Genomic DNA, 21,731 nt, shown 5'->3' on the forward strand with positions numbered 1-21,731 from the left:
AGGACAAGTTAGCTAGACAGACAGCAAAAGAAAATTAAGTCAACAAAACAGGCAATTTTTAATTCCAAAAGAAAAACAAAAGTTGTACAAGAAAGGCAGACATAACAGACCTACTTAGCTGAATATGGAACGACGTTTACTTAGAGAGTTAAAACCTTCATTTAATATTACAGGATGTTGGTAAGTAATCTCTTATATTAGGAGAAAATGAACATTACTATAAATACAGAAGAAACAAATAAGAGTCAATGTCACTGACTCTAGGGAGCTAGAAGGGGTACAGGTGGGGGTTTGGGAGGTCTCTGGGTTTTGTTAAACATTTTTTACTATTATTTAACTTTATAAACCCTGCACTTGTTATTTTGGAGACATATAGATATTACTTAAGAGAGAGAAAACATTTCTACAGCAGCTAAGAGTACTCACCACTCTACTAAGAAAATAAAATCAATGTTGCTCCAACAGTTTTAGTATCACATGACAGGTACACTATTCCAAAGGACATTACCTCTGCACTTAAAAGATTTATAGTCTTTTAATGAGACCAAGACTTGGAAGAAAAGCAAGCAGATCTTCGGAAGCAGTCATATATAATCTGGCCAGTGAGCAGCGATTCAAACTCAACTGAACCACATCCCAACATAAACAAAGCCAAGGAACCTTTTTAGGTCTTCTAAAAATATGCAATATAGCATTTGAAAACCTAATAAACCATTGTGTTCAGATAAGATAAATAAATGCACCTTAAAAAAAAGGGAAATAATTTTATTAAAAATATTTTTAGTATCCACGGGTAGGCTATAGTCTAAAATTCACTTACGGCACACTTCAATTTTATTTTGACAGTATGTTACAAACTTACTTGCATGCATCAGTCTAGCCCAGAACTTCAAGGAAACGTTTTTTTCTTAACCATGACACTTAATTATTCTTCCCTATTCAAAGGTATTTCAGACAAGAGACAGCAAACTCGGGAAAAAAAGCAACATCATTAGACTCAGATCTCAGTAAAGAACAGGCAGCAAAGAAGAGAAGTACCAGGAAGCTAAGAGGGGAAAGTGTGTTAGCTGTCTAAGTCTTTAGGGATCAAAATGCCTCCTTTTGTTTACATTTCAGATTATAAATGCCCTCACTGAAGGAGCCAGCACAGTGGCCTACAGCCTCCCCTCTTCTCCCCCAAAGACAACAACCTCCTTCCGGCTCTGCCCATTCCTCTCCCCCTACACCACCCCCTCCACAACCACCACAGACCGGGTCACCCCACTTCTGCCCCAGGAAGACTCCCGCGGTGAGCATCTCCAGAGGGCACCAGCAGCGGCCAGTCAGGCCTGGTCAGTAGGCAGCCCAGCAGATCCAGAGGATGGTATGTCTTCCTCCCCTCCCCGCCTGGCACCCACCCGTGCTGACAGCTGCCTCCGTGGCAACCCTCCCTTCCCAGTCTCCCTCTCCCTGGGATCTAGGAACACTATTTCCCCTTGTCCTCCTTGCTCTAGATGTGGTAATGGCTTTAAGCTGTGGCTAGCCCGTGCCAGCCATCTCACGACTTTAAGGCTGCCCGTATCTCTAAGCAACTCTTCCATTAACTTCTTTTCAATTGAACCAGCTAGGGCAATTCTATTACCAGCCAGAACTCTATTATCTCAAAGCCTTTTTGCAGTTCACGTTCACTATACCTAACATGCTCAGCACTCAGCCCTTGGTACACCGACCAGCTCCTGGAGATCAAGTGTCAGACTCCTATCACCCTCCTCAGAGGGGCTTCCCTGACCACAAATCAAGTGTTAGCTCCCACCTCCAGCACCCCCTTGGTCCCTTTCATTTTTATCATCTCTCCTTCCTAGAAAGTAGGCTCCTAAAGGCAGGAACCTAACCAGACTGTCTCGTTCACTTTTTACCCATTACACAGCACAGCGTCTAATAAGAGCAGGAGTCCAAGACTTCTGTGAAATGACGTAGTTCCAAGTCAAACTTGGAAAAAAAGTCCTTCAAGTTTAATTCAAGTCCCAAGACACCCTCCAATTCTTATGCGATGTTATTCCCATAAGCAGGTAAAACTCATTTAAAATGAATGCAAATCTGTCTGGTGGAACATCATTTCTTAAGAGTGTTCCTACCCACAACACTAGTTCACGACTGCTTCCTGTAGCAATCCAAAGACTGATTCTATTTCCACACAGTGTGCATTCTCAGGGGCTATCAGATGACGGGGGCTATTAGAAGAGTAACAGGTTCAGATGGTGTTCAATCCCCCAGAAATAGTCTGATTTCTACTACTTTCAAGAAAGCAGTTGTGAATATGAGAATGAAGTTATTACACACTATTATAGGGTTATTTGTGAATATACTCTTATTTATTTTAAAATTAAGACCCATCAACCATGAGTAACAATTCACTGCGATTCAGACTTAACTATACCAGAGCCTCATAACCGAAGAGTATAAATGTGACGGAGGGGCTGCTCATCTGAAAAATACCTGACCTAGTATAGATCAAAGAAGAAATATAATGGGACTTCTCTGGTGGTTCAGTGGTTAAGAAAGTGCCTTCCAGTGCCGGGGACTTGGGTTTGCTTCCAGGTCAGGGAACAGACCCCACACGCCAGGGACCTTAAGCCCACGTGGCACGGCTGTGGAAGCCTGTGTGCTCCAGGGCCTGTGAGCCACGTCAGGAGAAATGCCCACGTGCCACCCCGAAGAACCAGAGCAGTCAGAAACAATAGATAACTTTTAAAATAGAAATATTAGACCAACTGATCAGTTTAGACAGTTCATCCTTCAACAACACAGGTTTAAACGGCATGGGTCCACTTACAATGGATTTTTTTTCAGTGAACACATTCCATGGTACTATACAATCCCCGGTCGGTTGGGTTCTTAGACGTAGAACCGAGGATGCAAAAGGTCGATCATAAAGTTATACTGGGATTTTCAACTGCATACAGAGTGGACTCCCCCCTAATTCTGCATTATTCAAGAGTCCCTGTTGATGTTAAGCTTTTCTAATGATCACTTCCACAAGAATTAAAGCTAGCAAAAGCCCAAAATAATTTTAAATAGAACTTTACCTCTAGGTTAATATATTCAGTCAAACATTTTTTCATACACTGCTTCTATTCTCCATGTAAACACACTGAGAACTCCTGGAATGCAAACTTCAATAATGACATTTGACTTACTTTTAATTTTTATTAAAAATGAAAGAAGTTCAAGAGAACAATTATATGCAACTATACAATGTTTTATATCCCTTTATAAATCCAGCTTTCTTATCCCTATTAAAGCTTTATATTTAAAATGTCTACATGCTACGCACGGCACAGGCTGGAGACTATCAGACATTACCGTACATGTGACGTTAGCGGCTTTATTGCACAGCGACCCGCATAACACCGCGTATTTGTTCAGTTCAGCCTACGTCATAGATTGCCATTCATAGGTGGGAAAGGAACAAAGCTTCCTAAACACTGAAACTCTCCATGATATTTCCTTCTTGGGTCTGGGGGAAAAGGTACTAATTTAGTGTTACCAACCTGAATAACAGATTTCCATTAATATATGTATATAACAACAACGAAAAAGCCAGAGCTAAGAGTTTTGGTTAGTCAATTAAAATGTATGAAAAGAATTCCGAAATGATTAACGCTAAATATACTTAACGGTCTTAGTTTCTGAATACGCTAACTTTAAAAAAACTAACCAGTTTAAATAAAACCACCCAAGAAAGAGTATCTTTCAAAAATGAGGATAAAATTTAGATAAAATGTAATTCTTCAAAGAACTTTCGACTTTTAAGAAGGGTATACACAGTCATTATGATTTCAGTTATTATTTCTAAACAAATCTATACTTTTATTTCCTTATATAATAAATACCTATTACCAATGAGCCATAGAAAATGCCATACAACTGACCAGATAGTTACTTCACGTTTTATAACATATTTAATGACACTGAAAATATATTGTGAACTTTTCAAATATGTAAACATAAACCAGGACAATCTGATATGTAATATTTGTGTCCCAAAATGAAAATTACAAAACACAAAAAACAAAAGAATGGCATCATTATTGTCACTAGTATTTATGAAAAATAAATATTGATATAAGCTCAAATATGCTCACAGAGTAACTAAAAAAAAAAAAAAAAATTGAAGAAAAAAGTTTCCCAAAAAATCATATGAAGTGAAAAGCTTCATGTGTTAGCCAAGAATTCTGTGTTTCCTGCAATAAATCATGTTTCTTACACATGCAAGTACAGGCATTACCAGCCAAGAAAACTCTAAGATGTCCTTACAGTTTGTGGTCTCAGAAGAAAACAAACAGTAGTATTCATTTTCTAGGCAATATATTCTTAAATACATAATTTTCCATTTAAATATACTACTATTTCTATGGCCTTTTTCGTTTTATCTATCTATACCTTTGTTTTCCTATTAAAAACAAATGCACAACACCATGCTTAGTACTACTTTCTATCCATAAGGCATTTAAAAAATATCTTCTGTGAGGACATAAACATGATACAAAAATGAAAACCAAACACAAAAGAAGAGTAATAAATACTTTGGGATCCCTTCCCCCCAGCCCAAAACAAGGAATGTCTAAGTATCAGCAACACAAGCTGATACAAATAAATTAGATTTCCTGTGCATAAAAAAGAAAAGTCCAGTTACCCATCTCAGTGTTAACTAGGAAAGAACGTCTCTCCCCGGCATTTGTGAAAGGCAGAAAGGCTGCTTAGGTTTTCTGTGTTTGAAGAAGAAACAGACACAAAAAATAAGTGTGGTGACACAACGCTCAGATGATATATAATTAGTTACGGAGGCTAACCCCGAGGCACTACTCTGCTCACAGTTTTCATACTAAATCACATCAGATGTGTGACTACATGTTCTCTTGGTACTCTAGGTACTTCGCTGTGATGGATTCTTCGAGCTGGATTCCTCCACTGCCCATCAGGGCAAACGCTGGATACATCGTATGCGAGCAGTCCACCTGGCGCTCATAGAGGCATTTCATGTGATCCATGTCATAGAAAGCCACTTTGCCTTTATCATAGTCGAGGAAAACTCCTATACTTGTTGGCATGGGAAGAACTCTATTTTCAGGTTCATTAGAAGAAGTAGGTGACTTGGGAATAAAGACTTTCTTCATACCTATAGTAACCAACGTAAAGGGCTGCGAAGAATCGACACAGGCGTCCTCACTGCCGCTGTCGTGCCCGCTGTCCTGCTCGTACCTAAAACACAGCACAGACAGAGCAGGATCTCACCTGCATCATCATCCGAAGGCCTGCAAGTCGCTTCAGAACATTTTCACCAGATGATATACATTGAGTTCAATTAAAATCAATTGTAACTGCTTTTACATCAAAACCTTTCTGCTAAACCATAATCAGTTAGAAACGTAAGGACTACACAGTGTCACTTAGAATTACACCACAGACTCAGACCCAAATTCTGTCATAAAGTATCACCCATTTTTACCTATATATATATAAACAAACAGATGAGAAGTTAGAAATAATTAGTAATTTTGGCCTATCAAAAATAAAGCAGGGGAGGATGAAATGGAAGGGGCTTGACAAATATTGAATATTTATAGCATAAAATCATATATAAGAAAACAGAAACCAACACAGATCTCCTAATCCAAAAACTTTATCAGACTATGTAAAATAAATGGGCACTACAAAATAAAGCAGGAGAAAAAAGCATGTTTCATTCTGCTGCTAAGAACTGTTATTTCCTGGTTGGGATTTTCTACATGGCTCTATGATGCAAGCAAGCATCATGAAGAGTTTTAGTCTCCTTTGATTATAAAACAGTGAAACCTTAAAGAAAATTTTGATACAAAGTTCCTTCCACTTTTCCCCGTGCAAGGTGCTTCTTATGTTAGTACACTTGTGAGCACAGGACATCAACCATTTCCATCAGGTCTTTTCACTTCTAGTATTTCTCATGTTGTAAACTTTTTTAACATTGTTAATAATTTACCAAGTAGACACGCCACTGTGTTTAAGAAACTATTTCCGTATTGCAATTTTCACTATTGTTTCAATTTCTCATCTTAGGGCAACAAGTTTTTCCTGTCACTCAGATTGTTACTCTGGGATTTCTGTAGAGGTAAGTGATCAAAAACTGTCTGTCTGGACTAGTTCACACTACATCATGTAACACAACTAAACTGTACAGAACATTAAATAGTCACTCTCAAGTAACTGAAATTCTTTGCCATGGGAGCATGTTTACCGTGACCAAATTTTTAAAGTACTTATAGGACTGTTTAAAGAAACTGTATCCATTTAGCACCAATTGTGAAATATGGCATTTAGAGGCAAAGGGAATGGCAACCAACTCCAGTACTCTTGCCTGGAGAACCCCATGGAACAAAGAGGCTGGAGGGCTACAGTCCATGGGGTCGCAAAGAGTCGGACACGACTGAGCAACTAAAATAAATAAAAAACATTTATGCAATTTTATTTATAATTAAGAGAACTGATATGAAAGCCTTTGAATATTCTAAATTGCGAAGCTATACCATAATCAAGAGGTGTACCCAAAAAAGACTTGTTTCCTCACAGCATTAGAATTTAACTGCTAAAGCTCATTAGTCACTGTGATACAAGACGACGTGACATCTTTTCTTAGCCAGCCACATAAGCACAGCCAAAACCTCTGAATCTGAGAAAGGCATCCTCTACATACTAAATACTCTAAATGCAGGAAGTAAATCCAAGTCCACTTTCAGGCTTGCCGTGCTAAACCAGGATGTTTACATTTTACAGAATTAAAGAATTATCAAGCTCTAGAGCAATAAAAGACTCTACCTTGGACTAACTGCGTCCCGGGGAGACCGGAGCCATTCTTGCAGTTTGTCACTGGAAGCGACGCCCGCTTTCACCAGGTATGAGTACGGCTCCACACGGAAGGCCCAGAAATGCTTCCCTTTAGTAATCCCAACATCTCCGATAATGTAGTCTAAGCTGGTGTAATAACCCACTTGGATCCGCTCCGCAGCAAGCAGAAGGTTAAAGCCAGCTCTGCTCTCCACACGGTCTCTCTTCAAGTTCAGCAGGAGGTGTTCATTATTATAGCCGCATTTTTCATCAAAGAGGAAACTGAAAACTGCAAACAGAGCTTAAAATTAGCCTGCAAATTATTTATTAGCATTTCTACACTCTATGGTTAAATTTAACAGGCTTTCAAACAGAAATTACTAAAAAGAGATAGGAGGAAGAATATTATCCTACCCTATTCACAAACCAAAACCCCAACTCAGAAACGATTTCCAGCAAATTCTCTGTACCTGAAAATTTTCAGTAATTTCAAAGTGGAAGAAACATTTTCAATGTAGGAGAAATTTATGAATGTAGTTCCTTGGAATAGATACAGCAAACCTAAACACCTTATACTACTGAATCTGTTCTTTTTTTATCCCTAAAATAAGGGGTTGTATATTTTCAAAAATATCTGCATGTTTTCTTAAAATTTATTCCAAATTTTATCTTTAAGTTAGTCACAGTCATGTCCGACTCTTTGCAATTCCATGGACTGCAGCCTTTCCTGCTCCTCTGTCTATGGAATTTTCCAGGCAAGAATACCAGAGTGGGTTGCCATTTCCTTCTTCAGGGGATCTTCCTGACCCGGGGATTAAACCCAGGTCTCCTGCATTGGAGGCAGATTCTTTCCCAACCAAGACACTAGGGAAGCCCAAATTTTACAAATACAGAAAATATTAGCAATTTTAATAAGGTCTTCTCCTTACCAATCAAGATAGCAGACACAAGAAAGTGTTTTGCTTTAAAAAAAAAAAAGCATAAGCTTTGGGTTCAGAGACACCTGGGTTTGAATTCCTAGCTCAAACATTTAACTGGAGCTTAACCTAAACTTTAATTTCCTCAACTGCAGAATGGAGACAACACTTACTCCTAAGCCTATCAACTTAAACCCATTAAGCCTAACATTCATTGGCGGCTAGCCCGGAAAGTGGAAACATCCCAAAGGCCCGTCAACAGATGAACGCACAAAGAAAATGTGGTGTCAACTTCAAGTTGGCACTTGCCACTGGCACTTGCCGTCTATCTCTGCAAGGATTAAATCATGTGCTGCTGCAGCTGCCGGTTTTCAACACCCCTGAAATGAGTTCAGGGTGGAGAGCAGAAATGAGGCCCTCGGTGCAGGGGGCGGGCGGGGAGGGCAGACTGGCAGGACTGCTCTATTTTCAGGAGCCTAGTTTATGAGCCCAGTTCTTGTTATCGCCTCCTATCTAAAAAAGCACTAAAATCCTTCATGGTGACGACTGCTCCTTGTAACTAGCAGAAACCTTCTGAAAAATAAAAAAATATGTGCTTGATTGCACGGATTCTCCCTTCACCAAAATCATACATGTGTTGACCTTCCCCTCTGCCTCTTTGGAGCAGTTTCTCAGAGCTGTCTGAGTGGCTGCTTTCCCAGACTGCAGTCCTCATTTTGCCCCCAATAACACTCTCACATTGGGCTTTTTTTTTTTTTTTAAGTTGACAGTGGGATATACATGCAATGGAATACCATTCAACCTAAAAAAGTTAGGAAATTCTGATAGGTGCCACAACATGAAGGAAGCTTGAAAATAAAAGCCAGTCACAAAAGGATTATGCAAATCCATTCACACACGAGGTACTTAGAAGAGGCAGATTCATAGAGGCAGAGGCAGAAGGAAGGGTGGATGGAGGGGTTACCATGTAATAGATGCAGTATTGATTTGGAAAAATGAAAAAGTTCCAGAGACTATAATGATGGGTGCACAGAATGTACTTAATGCCACTGATGCATCCAGTTAAAAATAGCTAAAATGGCAAATTTTAACATTCAGTCATGTCTGACTCTTTGCGACCCCATGGACTGTAGCCCGTCAGGCTCCTCTGTCCATGGGGCTTCTCCAGGCGAGGAAAGTGGAGTGGGCTGCCATGTTGCTAACAAGCTAAAACCATTTTCCGTGAATGAGATCTGACCAGTCTTCCCAGTTTGTCCTGGCATGACAACTCACGCTTGCTTTCAATCTCAAATGTCTCCCAGTTTGCAAAATAAATTTAGATGGTCAGCCTATTCATATGGCTTCTCCCAGAGAAAAGGAAGACAGCTTTTAATGTTCCCCCTCCTCCACCCCCCTCCACTTCGTCACTGAAAACAGCAGCTGCTTTCAGGTTTCTTTTTCCTTCCGCTTTCAGTCAGACTAGAAAATAAAGTGGAAACTGCATAAACCATAAAATATTTACTTAATACTTGTACATGCACCCTAAAACTCTCTTATGGATATTATTAAAATTCAAGAAAAATAATTTTAGCCAACCTTATGCATTTGGTTGTTGTTTTTTCTTAATTAGCTACAATATACATGAAAAACAAAGAGTGAATAGCACACCCTGGACAAAACGGCAAGGAAGGGCAGAGTGCACAAAATATGGGTACATAAGCCACTAAAATGGGCAGGCGCGATGGGGTCTAAAAGCCAAGTGAAGGAACATCTAAGGGCAAAATGATTTCCTGGTCACCAGGATGAACATAACTTTGCTTCTCCGTGGAAACACTGTAGTGAACATCAACTAACCTGTAAGTCATTCTCATTCTATAAAAATGTACAGGCCTTGTTTAAGTAGTATCTGTGGTTACCAGGTTGGAAAGGAGAGGCAGTGCTGGGTAGAAGGAGCTCTCAGTGTGGGGGGAAGGGGAAGGAGGGCTATCTATGTGGCTTTATTATGCGCCTTCCATCCCCATGGGCTGGTAATCACTGGGTTAGAAAAGCCAGACAAGTCAGAATTAGGTTAACTAAAATTATACTTCATGTTATTATACCAATAAATTTCTAAAATATCTACCCAGATCCTATGCTAATAGAGATCTCTATAAACTGATCAAAAAATAGAATTATACTATATAAAACTTGTAAGGTGGCATTTACATTATTTTAATTCCAAATTAATAACCCTACACATTCAAATGTCATGTTATTCTGTATCTGTTATCAGTTAGAAGTCTAATCCTATTCTCAGCCTGCATGGTAAAATTCAAGTATTCATTCTATTTCTAAATCCTAGCTGGATATAGAATCTACTTTTCTACAATCTTTTACAAATGAGAGGTGGCTTTAATGTAGGTCTGCACAGACACATCAGCAGGTTTGTTTTTTATCATGGTCTCTTCCAACTGTACGCTTTTCTTATCCCCAGTATTCACACTACCTGGAGCTGGAGGAGTATGAAGAATCAGTTCTCTGCTGCAAGGACTGCAGATGGAACCCTTGTAGGCTCTTACTCTGAAAGCATAGTTACAATTACTCTCCAGATCGGAAATAACTTTACTTGTGCCAGACACTTCTATCTCATTCCAAGACAACATTTCTTCATCTCGATTAATCTTGCGATATTCAAGGACATAGCTATCAGCTTTATCCTTTTCTGGATGGTGCCAATTTATCAAAGCATTGTTATAAACTTTGCTCTGTTCCTCATTGATCTCTGGCACATCTACACCTGAAAGAATTATAAAACAGAAAACAATATTAAACTATTATTTCAGAACCTTTATTTTTTTCCTCAGTAAAAATGATTTATTGACAAAAACTAAAGGATTTCTCTGTTGTCCAAGAACTTTCTGTATTTATAATAAGGTGTATAAGTAAAAGAATAATTCCTACAAATACAACAACACAGATGGACTCCGAGGACAGGCTCAATGAAGCGAACAGGACACAGAAAGACCAATGCTCATGTCATGATCCCACTTATGTGAGGTATCTACAAGGGCCAAATTCATGAAATCAAAGACTGGAATGGTGGTTACCAGGAGCTGGGGGGCAGGGAGAAATGTGTGCTTATTAATAGACAGGCATAAAGTTTCAGTTAAGCAAGATGAATAAGCTCTAGAGATCTGCTGACAACAAAACCACATTCTGTATCAAAAATTTAAGAGGGTGGATCTCAGGATAAGTTTTGTTACAATAAAATTTTAAAAGAAAAGTAATAAAATAGAGATTTTCAAAGTGTATATTTATGTTTAAAACTGAAAGGGGAAAGAAGAATGAAAAATAAGACAAAATTAGTAAAACAATTTTAGCTTTCCATATTAATTCTGCTGCTGCTGCTAAGTTGCTTCAGTCATATCCAACTCTATGCGACCCCATAGACAGCAGCCCACCAGGCTCCCCCATCCCTGGGATTCTCCAGGCAAGAACACTGGAGTGGGGTGCCATTTAATGTCATAAATCAAAATTTTTAACCATATACCTTTCAATGCCCATTTACTGAAATAACAACCCTGGATGTGAAATTTCTAATTTCTGTCCTCTTTTAAGTTATTTTAGTAACTTAGTTACTACCTTTAGTAAAAAATCTAAGTTTGGTTAGTATAATAATGTCAAAATGTTATATAATTTCCTTTCATATTATCTTTCTCAGAATTGCAAAGCAATTTAAAATGACTTTTTCTTGGCATTAACAAGATACACATTTTTGTAAGAAAATCAGAAACTACATAAAACACACACACAAATTAAGTAATTCAAAGATTATCACGACAATAATTTTGTATAGCTCCTGCCAGTATTTTTCTCCCAGTGGTATCCCACTATAGCAACACTTAACTATTTTCAGAAACATGTTTCTAATTTTTCACTAAAAATACAATGATAAAAATTTCACAGCTAAATATTTGTGTGTATTCATCATCTTTTCCATAGAATAAATTCCAAACAGCTTAACTGCTTTGGTCATATGGTAAAAATAAGCTGTAAGGGTTACACATGCACACGCACACAGAAACAGACACACGTTTGTATCAAATCACAGAGAAACACGTGAAATGAACAGCAGAAGCTTCCTTTATCCTCCAGCTGCGTACAAGCAATGGACAGCGTAAGTGTGTCTGTGCATGTCTCTGTGCAGTCAAGGGATCTAACAAGTCATCCAAACTACATTTTAAAGTTAAAAAAAAAACAACCATCATGACTGGTATGCCTCACCCTATACCTCTGTTCTTTTCTTTTTTTTTAAACCACAGCTTACTAAAAAAATGTTATGCAGGGAACAGTGAGGAGAGCACCCAGCAGGCGGAAGACGGGTGACCACTTTACATCCTGACCCACAGGTTTTACTGGTTCTGCGTTATGCACTGGCATAGCCTGAGATTACCCAACCTCAATCTCCTCTTTCGAAAGACAATTCCGGGACCCCCTGCCCCAGAGGAGGAAGGACCTTGTACTCCTAAGTAAACAAACAATAACATATATATAAAAAACAATTCAAGTATACATTTTGGAAAAAGAGAATAGATAAGAAAAGTATATAGTCAAAAGGAGATTCAGGCACTGACTGGAAGAGAAAGATGGTCATAGTAATAATCCTTCAGTATTTAACTTTTTAACAAGACATATTTCCTTTGACTAAATACAAATCTACACATCTGTATCTACACAATAATTAAGCTTATACTTTTCCAAGGGTTTCCCTTGTAGCTCAGCTGGTAGAGAATCCTCCTGCAATGCAGGCGATTACTGGGTCAGGAAGGTCCCCTGGAAAAGGGATACCCACTCCAGTATTCTTGGGCTTCCCTGGTGGCTCAGATGGTAAAGAATCCGCCTGCAATGCAGGAGACCTGGGTTGGGAAGTCCCCTGGAGGACGGCATGGCAACCCACACCAGTATTCTTGCCTGGACAATCCCCTGGACAGAGGAGCCTGGCGGGCTACAGTCCACGGGGTTGCAGAGTCGGACACAGCTGAGCAACTAAGGACACACACAGATCCTTTTCCAAAGAGTGTAACTGTTCACCATGGAGAGAAGTCTGAAGGAGATGAACAAGACGAGAAGAAAAAGGAACAGACTACCCCCCTACTGGTGAGCTGCAGAACACAAACACAAGCAATCATTAGGGACTGAACCATGCGCCCTAAAATCCACATGGTAAGGTTCTGGCCCCTGGTACTAATACCTCAGAATGTGCCTTTATTTGGAGAGAGGGCTTTTAAACAAGTACCACAGTTAAAATCAGGTCAGTGAGGTGGACCTAGTACAAAATGACTAGTATGACTGGAGTCCTTCTAAGATGAAATCTGGATGCAGATGCGTACAGAGGGAAGACTGTGTGAGAACACAAGGAGAAGACGGCCACCTGCGCTTCAAGGAGAAACCGACCCTGCCAATAGCTTCATCTCAGCCCTCTAGGCTCCCGAATCAGAGAAAACACATTTCTGGTGTTTAAACCACCCAATCAGTGGTGTTTCGTGTCAGCAGCCCTAGCAAACTCATACAGCACTGTAAACGCTTAAACATCTTAGAGTCACCTTTAACCTGGATATACCATTTCCAGGCTTCTGCCCTAGGGAGACTCATACACAGGCACAGAGAAACACTGACTAAGATGTTTGATAGAGCTGTTTACAACAGATAAAAAACAGGAACAGAATGTCGCTCAGTAGGAAAGTTATTTATATAATGGAACAGTAAAGCTAAAATACAGTTGTAAACCAGAACTTCATATATTAACAAATATTTATCCTAAACTTAATTTTTCAAAAAAGCAATTTACCAAAAAAGACACATACAGTGTGATGCCCATTCACACAATGTTTAAAAACATACAAACCAATAGAACCTAGCTTTGGGGCATAAAAACATGGTTATAAAAACATAAATGGCATACAATTTTAGGATAGGAAGGTCTGGGCAACTGAGTTGCTGCTTTATAGTGTCAAGCTGAAGAGAATTTGTGTGTATTCTGCCAAGTCGAGTCCAACTAGTTGTAACCCCCAGAACTGTAGCTCGCCAGGCTCCTTTGTCCACGGGATTTCCCAGGCAAGGATACTGGAGTAGGTTGCCATTTCCTTCTCCAGGAGATCTTCCCGACCCAGAGATCCAACCTGCATCTCCTATACTGGCAGGCGGATTCTTTAGCGCTGAGCCACCAGGAAAGCCCATGTGTCGTCTACACAGTATGATTTCCAACCAAAAAAGCGAAGGTATGCGGATATTAAAACTTACCACTTGAGAAAAAAGATAATTCTCCAAGAAGTTCTGTTTGTTTAGATGTGTTAACAACATAGTCTTCAAAAGAAGTTTGAGCCGCAGGTCTAAAGCTCTTCAAAGACTCTGTAGCTTTCTGTATTCTATAGACAGATATAAAATGTTTTATATAAAAATGATTCTTTAAAAAGGCAAATCAGACTAAACATCTGCAATGAGATTAACTAAAGAAAACTTCACTCAGCACTCGGTTAAGAGTGAAGCAAGAGGTCCTGCACACGGCACAGCATTCCGAAGCCATCAGAGCTACAGCGGAAACTCGGAGCAGTGTTTAATGACGCGGCTAGAGAGACTGTCAGTTCAAATCAAAATACCTGACGTGGAGCTGCTTTGCCGTCTGGACAAAGCAAGACTGATCCGTCTCCTTCAGCACTTCCTGAGCGTACCCCACGAGCCCATTGTTCTCCAGCAGCCCCTGGTACTCTTCCATTTGAGTCTGAAATTTGTCTAATCTTAGTTTCTTAGAAGCATCAATTGCCTTCAAAACAGATGATTTCCTGTCTTCTAGGATTTCAAAGAGCTTTTCAAAATGTATAATTGCATCTTCTTTAGCCCGCTCTCCATTACACTATTGTAAAAGAAGCAAAGCATTAGCTTATCTGCTAAATCCAAATGCCTTTTCATAAGGAGTCAAAATTCAGCACAACAAACCCAAATCCTGGAAGGAAGAAGATTTTGTCTGACACCTTGAAGCTGTCAGAACAATAACTTGACATCAAATACACTTAATGAGGGATGATGAGCAACTTTTAGACACAGTTTGTGATTTTATAATAACTGTATTTCCTTAAGCTTTCAATCTCCAAAGTCCAGCAATAAACAATGTATTCAATGAAATAAAAAGCAACGTTCAATCTGTATATGAAGGAACATAGGCAGAAATTATCTGATTTAACTAAGGACACGGGAAAAAAAAAATCTGCAGTTATTTATTCATTTCTAATTCAAGAAATTTTATTCTTTCTACCATATTCCAATTTTTTAAAAAGGTAACCCACAGATATAAAACTGAAAAAAATTACATTACTAAGATATAAAATTGTAACTTTTCTCTTCAAATTAGTATTAGTGATATATTGGGTTGCCCAACAAGTTCATTTGGGTTTTTCTGTAACATCTTATGCAAAAATCCAAATGAACTTTTCAGACAACCCAGTAACTATAAATAAATTGTAATTTAATTAATACTGATTTAATAACATGTTATGCAAATTAACTTCTTTATTCTTATTTTTCTGTTCTGAAAACTAGGGATAAGAGAGACCATGTAGGCTTTTCTGAAGATTGAGAAAGATTATTCATTAATACATAAATGCATACCTCAATGTCACATATTTTCACCATATACACAGCTGTTCCACTACTTTGCCAAAAAATGATCCTCTCTATAAGATGCTTATTGAACATTTTGGATGTCCACAAAATCAGAGATTGACTTGACTTTGGAAATAAGACTGCAAAGCACTTACAAGCACTCATAATTCACTCATAACAGCAGCCAACAGTACAGTCTTCGAGAACATTCTTAAAAGCTGACAATATATGGCACAAGTGCACTGTACATTTTTCAGTGGCTTCTGGCCAACATTTATAATGAAAGGAAAGTTTTTCCAGATTTCCTTCTCTTGTTTTCTAACCCCAACAGCCAATCTTTTAAAGGGGGGATGGGAAGACAGAAAGAAAGTGATGACATTCTGGTAGTTTTTCAGTGACATAGCACATTAAATTCAGAAATATCATTATACACAGGTAAAGAGGAGGCTGTTTCCAGCAAAGTATAATTATAGATAAAAGACAGTGTCGCAATCTTCACCGAGAACGGAGACAAATTTTCTAGTACAGAAGACTCTTACTGATAACCCTACAAATACAGCTTAGGTCAAAGGTACAAAAAATGTTAAATGATGTCTCCAGGATCTCAAGGAGTCAGTGCCTACACGAATACTTAATGCCTGAATTGCTCAGTTTTCAAGCTACTGAATGACAAACTCAAAAATAAGCACTGGATTTCCTTATCTCAGAAGTAAAGGCAGGACTTCCCTGGCGGTACAGTAGATAAGAGTCCTCCTGGCAATGCAGGGGACGCGGTTTGCTCCCTGGTCTAGGAAGAGTCCATATGCCGTGGGGGCACTAAGCGCGTGCGCCACAAGTACTGAAGCCTGCACGCCCTCGAGCCTGTGCTCACAACGAGAGGAGCCGCTGCGATGAGAGGCCCCTGCGCTGCACCCAAGAGGAGCCCCCACTCGCCGCAGCGCGACAAAGTCTGCACAGCAGTGGAGACCCAGCACAGCCAAAAATACATTTTAAAGAATAAAGGCAGATGACTGAGAAAACTATGAGGACAAACTTAAAATGACGACAGATACAATCTCTGGGTGGTATGTGCCACCTGCCTGGGTGATAATGTGCCACGTGTTAGGGATTAGAGTAAACTGTGAAGAGTTTGTCAGTCAGACACAAATATGAAAAACAAAACCCTACCTTTTAAATTACACATAAAACCAACTTACTTAGGATGGTGAAAGCAATCAGCAAAATATTAAAAACTAAAGCAATACTGGTAATGTGCTAATTCACCCAATTTTTCAATAATTTAACCCACTTTTATAAAGTATTTGTTTTAAGACGTAAGTCTCATGCTAGTCAGAATATTTTTATATTTAATTAAAACTTTTAAAGGGATCAAGAGTAAATGACCTTCAATTTATTTCAAATAAAGAAAAGAAAACAGGGATCAAAGTCAGTGAAGAATATTTATAATTTTAAAATAACCTAATTCTATCCTCTTTTGCTATATTTTTAAAATGCTATCAATTTTTCCTATTTTTTACTGAAATATAATATGCAAAGAGAAAAATGTACACGTAAGTGTAAGGATCACAGTCTTTGTGAACACACCCATGTGACCAGCATTCAGATTAAGTAATACTACCAGTATCCCAGAAGCTACCCCATGTAGCCTTTCCAGACACTGGCCCTCCGCCTCTTCAGCAGCTCCTCTCCTGAGCAGCACAGCCTAGTTTCGCCTCTCAGCCTCACACAGCGAGTCCTCCTTTGTGTCTGGCATCTTCCTTCATATTAGTGTGGGATTTATCTACATCGTTGCCCACAGTTGTAGATATTCACTCATCATTGCTATTTACATTCCACTATTGATGGGCTTTTGAGTGCTTTCCATTTTGTGGCTATTACAAATAACACAGCTACAAAAACCTTTTTCTTATTTTTTTTTTTTGCAGCTATGAACATTCTAATACATGTCTTTTGGTGAACATATGACAGGTATATATTTAAGAATATCTGGGAAATTTAAATAAACCTAGTCCTATTAACATACATCTTTCAAATGCAATTTGTTAGTTTTGTAAAAAAAAAAAATAGATAATTTTGAAAGCTATTATTTTCCTTATGTTGCTACTTTTGAGACATGTCTCAAAAAAAAAAAAAAAAAGATAGGTCTCAAAAGTAGCAACATAAGGAAAATAATGTTTTCATCTGTGTTTCAGTATCATTTAATCACTACCTCTATCAGCACTGATCACACAGCATTCCATTCCTTACCTTTGTTTTCCTAGTCCCAGAAAAGCAGGGGTGGAAATCTAATACAACTCTACTCCCAGCTCATAATATACCCTTAGGATTTTATGAATGAATAAATGAATGTCTAGATGAATGAATTAAAAATATGCAAACCTCACCTCTGAAATACAAAAGAAAAGAAAAATATCACTTACCTCTGTTTCTTTCATCAACAAGTTTAGCTCAGAAATTTGACTCTTCACCTGGCTCTCCTTGCCAATAAGGTAATCAATATCCTTTGAAAGCTTCTCCTGTTAGAACGTATCAGAAACACAAATAAGTAGAAAGAGAAGTGGAACAAAGGGCTTGCAGAATTTTCTTAACAGCATCCTCCTCTCTCAACTCTAATGATTACTGTTATTAACCCCGGGTAAACAGTCACTGGCTTTAAGCACACAGGCCCAAAGATACGAGCAATCAGAAGTAGGTTACCTAAAAACACACCAACAAAAAGAGCAGGGTAAAGCACTCAAAAATTCTGAGTCTACAAACTACGTTTTGTTGTCTCCCATCATTACTCCCAGAATGATGCCTCACAAAGCTTCAAAGTAAATAGAAGAGTAGCAATCCAAATAGTGTTTTCTTCCATTAGATTTTACAACACACTCATGAACACTGACACAGCACACACACAACAGAAAAAAAAACAAAGAGCCTTTCAAAATAGTCTGCATGGTCCACCCAGCCTAGATGGTCATTCAACAGCCATACCACATGCAGTGACGAAAACACAGACGTGTAATAGGTAACTTGCAGAGCTTACTGCATAGCTTGTTTATGAAGCAGTCATTCGGCACTGGCACAGTTTACCACAGAGACAGTCACAGGTTTCGATGAGATTACTAGCACAGTCCACAGAACACACAGTATGCCCAAAATGGATTGTAAAGCCAACAACCATACCCTGAAGTAAGACGGGCTAAAAAATTACGACAGACAACGTATTCTGAGTCTAAGCAAGACTAAGAAAATCCAGAAAACACCTCGCAAGCTGTAGCCCTGACAGAAGATCTGGACATTCCTGGTCACAACTGGTGACCAAGGGTTGAAAAGGGTTATTAAGAAGCAGGGCAGAGAATTAAAGCTTTAGGAATGAATCTCCTTCCTATATCATCTTTTTTTTTTTCCCCTACTTAGACCATGTTACAGGGTAAGAGAAAGTGTACACAAATCAAAGTAACAGGTCTCTCTGGCAGGACCCACCTTTACAACTCTTTGGGACACCCAGGATCAGACCCAGTGAGTTTCCCTCACGACTCAATAGAGGGACAGAGGAAAGGCCTGTTAGGTGGAGGAATAAGATTTCTGAGGAATCAGGGCAGGACGGGACCAAGAAGGAAACTGCAGGATGTTAAGGATCAGAAGAGACATTAAAATCTTGTGTCTTAATACAGCATTTTACAGACGAAGAAACCAAAGCGGAACACAAACATGACACAGTAAGAGGCTGAACTGGAAACTTCCTCATGCACACTAACCACGCTGCCACAGGCAGAGGCCCTGCCTCCGCACCAGGCCGTGAGGAAGACGCCAGTTCCTCCAGGACCCCACCCCTGTCTGGCCCAGGTTAGGACCAAACCCACTGAGTGTGAGTGCTGGCACTCTTTTTAGCTACAGCAGCAAAGAAAGGAATTTGGACAATTAAACTGAATTGGACTTAGTTCTAAGTCAACAGATGATGTTAGCAGGGCTAAACAGGCTAGAGGAGCAGAGGGGACAGAATTCAGAAACACGGTCCAAGGTCTGAGCGGTTCCAGTGAGCTGTGATGCTGAGAGCAAGTCCACATCCCACAGCAGCCTTTACCTGAGACAGCTCCAGTCTTCCGAGTCCCCTTAAACCTGGGCAGTCTGTGTTAAGACGAGATCTGTTTTAACCAAGAATCAGTGGCCCGTTTATTCATAAGCCTCCAAAAAGTATATGCAGCAGACACAGATACTAGACACTCTACCTGGGAAGCTCATCTCATCTGGGGAGCAGGTTTAAACCCCTTGGTTCTACTAAGACCCCAGCTCTCCAGGAATGATGAGAAGCTAAATTCTCAAGGAACCCAAAGCTGCTCAAAGCTAGCTTGGTTCTCAGATGTTGGTAAGTACCAATCTCCTGAGAGCCCATGAGAACACAGACGCCCAAGCTCTTTGAAGGAGGTCAGCACTGGCCTCTGTAACTTTACCAAGTGTCCCAGGAGACTCTAAGGCCCATCAGAGTGTGTAATCACCCCCTGCAACACTCCAGTGAGCAAAACTGAAATATCATAAACCTGTCACCTAGATCATGAAGCCCTCTGACATAAAACCTAAAACCAAGTAAGAAGGATGATCTTGGGAGATCTTCTTGTTATTTTTAGCCAACCCAAATTATTTTATCCTTACTAAAAAGTGAATAAACTGAAAACTCCATAGGGAGTCTATTTTTTCTAAAGTCTGAAACATAAATGAGAGAAATTAACAACAGAATACAAAGGCTAATTTAGGTGTATATTATTGCCAAAGATTAATTCCAGGTAACAGAAAAAAAATTTTTTTGGACAACTTGTGTAATATTCAACCAGTAAGAAACAAACAAAAAAGAAGCCAAAGTTAAAATTAGCAAACAGTGGTATATTGCCAGTGTGAGGCACAAGAGAAAAACTAAGACAGGATTTACTCCCTCACTTGAAACAACTAACAGAACAAATGGAACAGCTCTCAAGACACTGGACATCAAGAAACAAAAAGCAGTGACCTTGAGGGATGGGAAACAAGATGAGCCTATGGTGAAAGCGTTAGTCGCTCAGTCATGTCCGAGACTTTACGACCCCATGGACTGTAGCCCACCAGGCTCCTCTGTCCATAGGATTCTCCAGGCAAGAACGCTGGAGTGGGTTGCCATTTCCTTCTCCAGGGGATCTTCCTGACCCAGGGATGGAACCTGGGTCTCCTGCACAGCAAGAGGATTCTTTACCATCAGAGCCACAAGGGAATATGGTGGCCCCGGCTTATTTTCTGGAGAAGACTTCCCAGACCTGATGCAGAGAGTTCAAACTAAGCTCAGGATCTCCTGTGAGAAGAGGAAATGGAGCTGAGAGTCTGGGAAAGCCAGAGTTTATAGACTGTGACACCTAAGAACAGATAGCCACAAAAAAAAAGAACTCCAGAGATTTACCAAGGGCCTCTCTTCTTTATTCACAAGAGCTTTGGTCAATTCGTGTGTGTAAGGAAATTGCCACAGGCTGGGGAAAATAACACCCACAAGAATTGAAACGAACAATTTCAGAGCTCACACAAGTTGAGAATAGTGCCTATTCCCCACCAGTCAGACTAAAAAAGAAAACATTAAAACCCTCAAAATTCACAGGGCATTGGGAAGAGTAAACAAACAACTTTAATAGTCAGATAAAATTAGTCCCAGACCGAAATGCTGTTCTGTCCTGCCTAAGAAAGCTTAACACTAAGACCCAAAAGGAGCAAACTGCTCCCAAGTAAATTAATCATACACTAGAAGAAAACCCCCAAAGAACTGTAGGAATACAAAAATATCCAGGGCTCAACAAGGTAAGCTTTGCAATACCTGGCAGCCAATCAAAAGTTGCCAGGCTTGCAAGGCAGGAGGGGAATCCAACTCAAAATGATGAGGAAAATCAGTCAAAATTGACCTACAAATGACAGAGGTTGACAGAATTAGGTAAACAAAGGTGGACAATAAACAAAACCTGTAACCCACGTGTTCAAGAGGTCAGGCTGAGCATGACAGACCCACAAAACACGAAACATGAAACTGTAGGTAGATATGCCAAAAACACATACATATATTGTTAAAGGAGACAACAATTTAAATGGGTGGTAGATTTCTAAATGAATGAATTCCTTTTAAAAAAGGAAAAAAGAATGAAACAAAAAAAAATTTTTTTAAGTATTAAGAGGGCCATGTATAATGTTAACAGACAGCAAGTAACTCAGGTTTAGCTAGTATCCACAGAATAGACAAAAAAAGTTTATACTTATTCTACTGGCAAGCAACAAGAATCAAGCGTTTTCAAAAAGCTACTAACCACACTCAAGGTCATGGCGCTGGGCTCACACAGGGATGGATCATAAGGAAGAGTCCTTTGTCCCTCT

The 21,731-nt window shown here is 39.4% G+C and overlaps 1 protein-coding gene across 2 annotated transcripts in view; it reads right to left on the reverse strand.

Moving 5' to 3' along the window:
- Nucleotides 1-3,166: 3,166 nt before the first annotated feature.
- The window catches only part of TRIM36 (tripartite motif containing 36), a 43,358-nt gene continuing 24,793 nt past the window's right edge, over nucleotides 3,167-21,731 (reverse strand). For both annotated transcript variants that reach the window (XM_070796822.1, XM_019968023.2), the window contains exons 5-10: nucleotides 17,792-17,887; nucleotides 14,372-14,625; nucleotides 14,016-14,140; nucleotides 10,222-10,512; nucleotides 6,832-7,129; nucleotides 3,167-5,241 (exon numbers count right to left, since the gene is read on the reverse strand). In XM_070796822.1, the coding sequence (XP_070652923.1) occupies nucleotides 4,887-5,241; nucleotides 6,832-7,129; nucleotides 10,222-10,512; nucleotides 14,016-14,140; nucleotides 14,372-14,625; nucleotides 17,792-17,887 (1,419 nt within the window). In that variant the 3' untranslated portion in view covers nucleotides 3,167-4,886. The remainder of the gene's footprint in view (nucleotides 5,242-6,831; nucleotides 7,130-10,221; nucleotides 10,513-14,015; nucleotides 14,141-14,371; nucleotides 14,626-17,791; nucleotides 17,888-21,731) is intronic.

The sequence above is a fragment of the Bos indicus genome, chromosome 10 (genome assembly GCF_029378745.1).
Source record: "Bos indicus isolate NIAB-ARS_2022 breed Sahiwal x Tharparkar chromosome 10, NIAB-ARS_B.indTharparkar_mat_pri_1.0, whole genome shotgun sequence".
In the NCBI taxonomy this organism is placed as follows: Eukaryota; Metazoa; Chordata; class Mammalia; order Artiodactyla; family Bovidae; genus Bos; species Bos indicus.